The sequence below is a fragment of the Mandrillus leucophaeus genome, unplaced genomic scaffold (genome assembly GCF_000951045.1).
Source record: "Mandrillus leucophaeus isolate KB7577 unplaced genomic scaffold, Mleu.le_1.0 Scaffold392, whole genome shotgun sequence".
NCBI classification, from domain to species: Eukaryota; Metazoa; Chordata; class Mammalia; order Primates; family Cercopithecidae; genus Mandrillus; species Mandrillus leucophaeus.
The window spans coordinates 2,108,245-2,117,150 of record NW_012104165.1 but is presented as its reverse complement, the minus strand read 5'-3'; the positions used below and the strand labels follow the sequence as shown (position 1 = coordinate 2,117,150).

Below are 8,906 nucleotides of genomic sequence, written 5' to 3'. Positions count from 1 at the left end.
CGACTTCTGCATAGGCTTAAAATAATCTTTGCTTTTGAAAAAAAATTCAATTATTTGTCTTCTTAGTTAATATTTAAAAGTAACTTTTTCACATATTTGTTATCAAACTTCTGTCCATTCCTATCTAGAGGTTCCTCTACATGGGAAAAATGGGGCAAAAGTGCAACATTTCTGCAATCCCTTTGCACCCGCCATAAACGCACGAGAACTCCTAGAAGGCTGAGCCGCGACGAAGAGGGCGGAGAGTTTGAGGGAACGCCTAGACCAGAGAGTTGATGCTTTTCCTAGAAAATCACCGGAAATGATAATTGGCGGACTAGGAAGTGGAGCTTCTGTATAGTTCTGTTTCTCATTTCTTGGGGAGAGTGTCTGCGGGAAGGTCTGTGCTTTGGGCCGGCGTGGGTCGGGATTTGCAGATGAGAGGAGTCTGGCGCCGCCGCCCCTCTCACCTAAATACCCGGGCCCCTGGGGTTGCAGGCAGGGGCGGGGCTTTGTGGCCAGATTTGAGGAGGGGGGTCTACTGCGGTTTCCTCCCTCGAAGCCATTCCCCAGAATGAGCTTTTCCCGCCCGTCTGCCCTACCTCCTCCCCTCGTCTTGTTCCCAGGGGCCCCTGACCCATTCTGGGTTTTTTTTTGTTTGTTTTTGTTTTTTTTGAGACGGAGTTTTGCTCTTGTCACCCCTGACCCATTCTTTTTATTCTTCTCTACAGCATCCATTCATATATTCATTCAGTCAGCTAATTTTTAATCCAGCACATACTATTGCAAGCGCTGTTTTAGGCGTTGAGAATACGACAGTGAACAAGACGACAAAAATTCCTGCCCTCACGGAGCCTAAAAGCCTACATTTTAGCAGGGGTAGAACGACCATAAACAGTGTATATATCAATAAGTCACTTATGCACCATATTGGAAAGTGATAAAGCGCTATAGAGAAAAAGAAGAATTCACGTAAAGCAAGGTAAGGCACATCAGGATTGGAAGGAGGGGATAAGTTGCAATCTTAAATAAGGCTCTTAGTTAGAGTAGACCTCCTTGGGAAGATGACATATAAGAAAACACTTAAAGGAGGCAAGATTATTAGCCGTGGAGATCGCTTGAGGTGAAGGGAGCAGCCAATGGAAAGGCCCTAAGATGGAAGAGAAGGAAGGTCGGTGTGGCTGAAGAAGATTGAGGGAGTGGGAGAAGAGTAGAAGGTGTTGAGAATCACACATCCCGTAGACTTGTGTGCCACTCTTAAGACTTCAGCTTTTATTTTGAGTGAGCAGGAGAGGAAGTTAGAAGTAGTGGGCACATTCAATAGGGCCTTGCATACCTCTGTAAGGACTTCAGCTTTTATTCTAAGTAAGGTTGAGCCACTGGAGAGTTTTCAACAGAAAGATGAAATGATCCAACTCAAGTTGTAAACGGACCACTCAAACTGCTCTATTAAGAAAGACAGGAGGAAGGCAAGGATTGAAGAAAGGAGACCAGTTAGAAGGCTACCACAGTAATGGAAAGGAGGGGAGATAGCAGGTGACGGTGGCTCAGAAAAAGGTGGTAGCAATAGAGATTGTATTCTAGATATGTTCACATTTTCAGTTTGTCTTCCTGCCTTAGGTTCTCAGTGACTCCCTGTTTTTTTCTGTGGTCACATTCCTCTTTTCCCTTCACCAAATATGCAAGGAAACAAGAAGTGAGATCACAGCTAGTTTAGTGTTGCTAATGAAACCCAAATCCAGGGCAGTGTTTGACACATTAAGCCAAACAGCAGCTGCCCTGTGGGTCAGAAGGGCCCTTTGGCTGGCACCACCAAAATATGTGTTCTCCAAAGGAGGCTGGCATCAACTGGAGCCACTTCACAGCTTGTTTGAGAACTGGATCTGACCAGTAGGAAGAAACCAGGACAGCAGTGGAAGACTGTTAAAGAAACCTGGGTAAAAAGATGCAGGAGGTAAGAAGAGGAGGGTCTGTGATATATCACAAGGAGGAAGAAGGAGAAGTGAGTCCAAGAAAGAAGGAAAGCAATGTGAGTGGTGGTGTGTCTGACTGTAGATACTGTTGGAGGTATCTTCTCCTAGATACCGTTTTTCCTGCTTGACCAGGTGATCATTAAAGCTTTGTAGTTGTAGATGCCATTTCTAATTTTCATAAGGTATTAGGAACTGAGTCCATTATTTTCTTCCCTCTTTTGGTATTTCTGGGAGACAGTTTCCATGGATAGACCTGTATGGTTGCTTGCATCTTCCTATGTGTTTTTCTCACCTTCATAACTTCCCTGAATTCATTCTATGCCTTGCGATAGGTTGTGCTGTCAGATGAGAGTTCAGGACCACCAAGCCAGCTGCTTTGGACCCCCCAGGATACCCAGCTCCCTCAGGAAAGAGGTGAGGTACACAGGAGATTGTGGCAGGAGTCATGGCAGCTGAGAAGGGAGTAAGGACACAGAGTGGGTGCAGAATGCTACACTGGGGCCCAAAAATCTGTTCATTAATGAGCATTTATAGAAAGTCTTATTTTGTTTCTATACTAGGCTTGGATCAATATCTTAGAGGAACTAAATATTCAGTTTTTGTCTGTATCTTAAATTTTGAAAAAAATTCATAAAAGATTCTACAAAGCAATTTATCAGAGAGACTTAGTGCAGTCAGACATTTACTATTTGTATAACTTGAGATATATGGTAAATATTCACACATAATATTTTACACTTGTAAAACTTGTGGTATAATTCAGTAATTCCGACCCAAGCATAATTTTGCCAACATGTAAAATTTGAATATATACAGTTTTATTTCTGCAGACCTTTTTGGAGCCCTGATACTTTTAAATGATGTATAGATAGCTCCGAAATATAAAATAAAGCAGTGACAAAAGAAGAAGCAAAAGTTTTCCCATTGAAGCCCTGTGCTCTTTGGGGGCTTATGTGAGGAGGAAAAGTGGTTAAGATTTGTATAAAAGCTGATGGTGGGCCGGGCGCAGTGACTCATGCCTGTAATCCTAGCACTTTGGGAGGCCTAGGTGGGTAGATCACTTGAGGTCAGGAGTTCATGGCCAGCCTGGCCAATATGATGAAACCCCATCTCTACTAAAAATACAAAAAGTAGCCAGGCATGGTGGCATGCATCTGTAACCCCAGTTACTCAGGCTGAGGCAGAAGAATCGGTTGAACCCAGGAGGCGGAGGTTGCAGCAAGCTGAGATCATGCCACTACACCCCAGCCTGGGCAACAGAGTGAGACTCTGTCTCCAAAAAAAAAAAAAAAAATGCTGTTGGAGGTGCAACCTAGGAGATGGTATATAGCAATTCAGGAGTCATAAAACCAGACCCAGAAAGGCACAGACTTTTGGACAGAGGAGTAGGCACATTCAAAAGTAAGCTTTTTAGTATATGTTACCTGCAAAAAATAAAAATAAAATGTGTTTCTAGATATAGTGTTGAAACATCCAGAGGAAGAATCCTGAAATTCTGCTGTACAAGGGATCACAAATGAGAATTAATAATATGGAACATAACTTTTTTTATAAATTTAGAAATAGAAAATAATAGCTATTGCTAAACTCGGATGCATGAGTCTCCCAGTCCTTTTTTTCTCAAAAGATCTTGAAATCTGCTGTGGTGGATTTTCAGGATCAGAAATTCTATAGCCACCTATCATATAATACAATACAATGTATTAATCTCATCCCGCAAAATATCTGTATAGTGCTCTAACGAAAAGTTTTATGTTGTTTTTTCATGTAGCCTGTTTCCTAAATTCACTTTTAACTTGAGAGGAATAACTAACCTTTCAATTTCTAAAGCTAAAGCTAAAAAATAAAGCTTATGAATCACTATGAGTGATAGACTTTCCCAGTTGTGAAGAAGATATGGTAAAAACCAGTAGGGACGTATATGGAGGGGAATGAGTTACATAGGGGTATGCTTTTTTCAGAGTTTCTCTAAGGGTACATTTAAGACATGTGCATTTCATTATATGCAAATTTTACCTCAAAAAAGAATGTAAACAAATATTGAACTTCCAGTTAATGATATATATGTTAAAGTGTTTAGGGATAAAGTGTACTGATGCTTTCAACTTACTTTGAAATTATTCAAAAAATAAAATACATTAATGAACAATAGAGGAATAGATAAATGAATAAGTGTGTGATAAAGCAAATACACAGAACGTAAATTCTGGAATGTAAGTGATTGGTATATGGATATTTACTATATAATTTTTTCAATTTTTCTATGTACTTGAAAATATTCATAATAAAATAATGGTTGAAAACATCCAATTGAGAGCTTTAAGTGTATTAATGTTATAAGGAAAAGAACTGTTATGTAACATTAACAAGGCACAAACATGTGTCTTCTGTGAGTTGTGTGCCATCCAGGTGAGTTTAGACTTTTTGAGACAGTTATAAAGGAACTCGGAGCTTTTAGAGTGAGACAGAGAAAAAACTGTATGGAACCACCACGACTGAGATGCAGCCTTGGTCTTGGTCAAAAGCTGTAAGTAGCTGAAACTAAAGAAGAGTCTTCTTGGGCAATTTCAGTGAAAAGAAATCAGCTTGGTTCTAAAATCGGGTTTTGGTAAAAATGGAATGATAGTCTTGAGAGTCTAAAGCCAAAGGGTGATCCTAAAATCTTACCAATAGATTACTTTGACCCTGCTGGTGTCTTAATAGCAGAAAGCAATTATTCAGATTTGGACTTAGGGATGTGTTGATAAACTATCAAGAAAAACAAGGCACCTTAAACATTGAAGCTACAGAAAGATTGAGCTGGCCTGCAAGGAATAAAGTCAGGCCCTATTAATTAGTAATATGAATCTACTTCTCAGCCGGGCATGGCGGCTGACGCCTGTAATCCCAGCACTCTGGGAGGCCAAGGCGGGCAGATCACGAAGGCAGCAGATTGAGACCATCCTGGCTAACACGGTGAAACCCCGTCTCTACTAAAAATACAAAAAATTAGCCAGGAGTGGTGGTGGGTGCCTGTAGTCCCAGCTACTTGGGAGGCTGAGGCAGGAGAATGGCGTGAAGCCAGGAGGTGGAGCTTGCAGAGAGGCGAGATGGTGCCACTGCACTCCAGCCTGGCCGACAGAGTGAGACAAAGTCTCAAAAAAAATAAAAATAAAAACTACTTCTCACCCAGTCATATGGATTATACCTGAACACTTGGACATTCTTAATAAAGTTTATTTTGCGTTTTAAAATGCTGTGTGTGCTATACTATATTGATGTAGGGAGGATAGCTCGGTACTAGGGAATTAGTAGGAAAGAGGTGCAAAATCGGGAAGAATGATTCTTCTCTAATAAGAGTAAGGAAAAAAATTTGTAACAAACTACTGGAGGTAGACCAGCCATTAAGTTACCAGAAGAAGTAAGCATCTCTGGATGCTTTTGTTCAACACGCACACATGTACACACGCACATGTGCAGACACACACACACTCTTTCACTCTCCTTCTACCCCAAGTGTTTTGGAAGAAATGACTTCAGTATTCAAATACAGGAAGAAGGGTTATTCAAAACCAGGGAGTAAGTGATTTGGGCCTTTTTACCAGATGTTTGGCGAGGGGGAAAGTTTATTCCAGGGCAGAGAGCACAGGAAAACATAGTAGGTGAGAGAGGAGGAGAGTGTACTTCCAAGAGATGTCTTGGCTGCTGTGCCAGGGCCTGATGCCCAACACTGGAAGCTGAGACTAGAAAAAAAATGAAGAGGAAGGAAACTGTAAGGCAGTAGCCTAAAACCCTAGGTTAGAGCTGCAGAAGCTTCTACATTTGAGGAAGAGAAGATGAATGCAGGAGTAATACTGTGCTAAATTGACTCTTGGCTTACTTATCTTCCCTCAGCTGTATTACCTGCCCAGTGTCCTGCCTTCACTAAAGATGGAAGCCAAGGAAACCTGCTGCAAGCAGATATCACACTGATGAGCCAGGCCCAAGTGAGCTGAGGCCCCTTTCCTCCTTCTGGAAAATACATCACTACCTCCAAAATATGGCCTTATTTTCACTGCATTCTCTGGCTGTGCAACTCCTAAATCAGGGTTCTCCCTCTCATAAGGAGCATTTTGTTGCGTGATAAACCACTTGTGGGTTGTTTTCTCTTTCATTTTTTTTTTGCTATCAAAACCCCATGCTCCCTTTCATCTCCTTTGTAAATATCCAACAAAAGGGTAGAGCCTTTCACATCTATAAACCTCCTCCTTGCAAATTCCTTTCTTCTGCCTCTGTTTCCTGAGGAAACTATGGTGTTTTCTCCAGGATAACAGGAGCATATTATTTCAGGAGTCAGTGACATTCGAGGATGTAGCTGTGAACTTCACTAACAGGGAGTGGCAGAGTCTGACCTACGCTCAAAGGCATCTCTATAAGCATGTGATGTTGGAAAATTATGGGAACATGGTATCACTTGGTAAGGACATTCCCTGCACTTGACTTAATGCTCTCTACCTTCTTTTTTTATTATTTAATTGCTTTATTTATTGATGTATATGAGGTCTCATATTGAAAGTCAGAGTCCCTATTCTTTATCATCAGGATCTTGCCCAAAAATTAAGAGTTTTGAGTTGCCTCTGTTACATAGCAAGATAATTTTTGGCTAACCTAGCTGCTGTTTTTTGATTTGGAATGAGAGTCTGTCTGAGTGAAAAAGAGACACTTAGCTTCTGTTTTCCCTGGGTTCTTGCTTCCTCAAGCCTCTCATTTTTTTATGAGGTGTTCTATATTCCACTCCGAGTCATGAACTACCTTCTAGGTGCCTGAAACTGATAGTCATCCTATACAGACTCCCATTCTCCTAAACAAAAACAAAAGAAAATAAAAGACAGGAAAGCACACCCAAATGACTGTTTCCCAGAACCTTCTCTTTCCTTCTGAGTGTGACTTTTCTGAGAAAGTCCCCAAACATGTTCTTTTACATGTTACTAGACCCCTGAAAACCCCTCTTCTCTAAATTAACATTTATTTCCTGTTTCCATATGCAAACAGAAGGATCAGGGCTAAGCATTAAGTTATATGTTACTCTACACACATTTCTTCTCTGCAACCAGGATTTCCATTTCCTAAACCTCCTTTAATCTCTCATCTGGAGCAAGGAGTAGAGCCCTGTGTGCAGGATCCACAGGACAGGGAGTCCCTAAGCTGCTCCTACACAGGTGAGTAATAGAGAAACTTTCAGTTCCCTCTGATTTTCCATGTGACATGATGGTTATGGAACATTCTCGGTGGATCGTCCAGCCCAAAGGGCCCAGAAAGGAAACCCATTTAGGAAACTTAAGGAAAAGAAAATTGAAACAATGACAAACTATTTGGGCAGTTATTCTGTCATTATCTAATTGGTTCTTTGCAACCTATCTAATAGATTTTTGCAATTTGGCCTTCAAAAAAAACTCAGAGGCTGGGCACGGTGGCTCACGCCTATAATCTCAGCACTTTGGGAGGCCGAGATGGGCAGATCACCTGAGGTCAGGAGTTTGAGACCAGCCTGGCCAATATGGTGAAACCCCATCTCTACTGAAAATACAAAAATTAGCTGGGTGTGGTGGTGCGTGCTGGGTGTAATCCCAGCTACTTGGGGGGTCTGAGGCAGCAGAATCATTTGAACCCAGGAGACAGAGCCGAGATCACACCACTGCACTCCAAGCCGGGGGCACAGAGTGAGACTCCACCTCAAAAAAAAAAAAAGCTCAGAATATTTATCACCCTTCTGTGTATCAGTTACTCCAGTGCTCATAAATTGAGACAGGTGGGAGGTATTCTATGCAGAAGGAATAACATGTGAGAAAGCACTGAGGAATAAAAGAATATGAACTGTGAATTGTTCAGTATGAGTACAGCAAGGGACTTAGAATAGCTTTGGGGAGCTTCATAAGTAGTAGAAAGGGGCAAGATCACGATATGATGTCTGTTTTTTGGGAATTTTCTCCAGGAATTTAAACTGCAAAACTTGAACTTATAATAACAGCTAATATTGATTAAAGTACTTCAGTGTGGCATGTGCTTTACAAACATTAATTCATTTAATTATCATAGGTAGCCTAGAGCTCATTTTATAGATAAAGCAACTGAGGCAAAGGAGAAGTGAAGGCGTCCTCCCAAGTTCACACAGGTATTAAGAGTTATTAAGTGTCATACTAGGATTTGAACCTAGGCAGTCTCACTCTAGAGCCAGGACTCTTGACGTATGCTTTACGTTCTTCCTGTCTGGTTAACTGTGCAGTGCCACTGAAGTATTTTAAGCTAAAAAGTGACATGATTAGACTTGATTTTCAGAAAGAATAATCTGGAAGCAGTGTAGAGGATGGATTAGAAGGGATTTAGGCTAAAGGATGTTTGAGGGATATAGCAATTAGTGAGTGAGAATGCCCTGGCAGTGGAAATAAAGAGGAAGAGATAGAGTTCAGAGATAATATTAACAAGATGTATTTGGAGTCTTTGGTTGCCAACAATAGAAATTAACCCAAGCTAGCTTAAGCAGAAAAACATGAATTTATTTATTATTCAGGATGTGTCATGGGACCTAAGGGCAGGTATGTGTCAGGACCTAGAAGAGACTCGAAACCATCAGGGCCCTCTTTCCAACTGTATTCCCTGCATCTTTGTGAGTCAGCTTCATTCTTCTTTCTACACAAATTGACCTCTGCTTCTCAGACCAGATGGCAGAACATTCCCTCGTCTGTACCAAATACCATCCCACCACCACTAGTTCTCAAATTTAAGCGCTAAAGACTGAGCTACTCTTAAAGCTGCCCTTACCTGCCTTCAGATCACAATTCTAAAGTCCAGGATGAGAGAATCTGGCCTGGTTTGGGTCAGGTATTGCGCGGATCTAATCTGTCCCAACCAGATGTGCTGAGTCACATAACAGAAATATGGCTCTCCAGGGCCCACCCTTGGGAGCAAAGCAGACAGTTCCTTGAAAAGGGACTGCAT

The 8,906-nt window shown here is 41.4% G+C and overlaps 1 protein-coding gene across 4 annotated transcripts in view; it reads left to right on the top strand.

Annotated features, from left to right (window-relative positions):
- The first annotated feature begins 312 nt into the window (after positions 1-312).
- ZNF311 (zinc finger protein 311) overlaps positions 313-8,906 on the top strand; it is an 11,842-nt gene continuing 3,248 nt past the window's right edge. Inside the window, exons 1-6 of one of the 4 annotated variants that reach the window (XM_011991276.1) lie at positions 337-379; positions 711-961; positions 1,814-1,985; positions 5,912-5,917; positions 6,261-6,387; positions 7,025-7,129. In XM_011991276.1, coding sequence (XP_011846666.1) covers positions 6,354-6,387; positions 7,025-7,129 — 139 coding nt within the window. In that variant the 5' untranslated portion in view covers positions 337-379; positions 711-961; positions 1,814-1,985; positions 5,912-5,917; positions 6,261-6,353. Of the gene's footprint in view, positions 962-1,755; positions 1,986-2,284; positions 2,367-5,825; positions 6,388-7,024; positions 7,130-8,906 lie in introns of those variants that run through there. The other 3 variants (XM_011991277.1, XM_011991275.1, XM_011991278.1) reach the window with 3 other exon arrangements.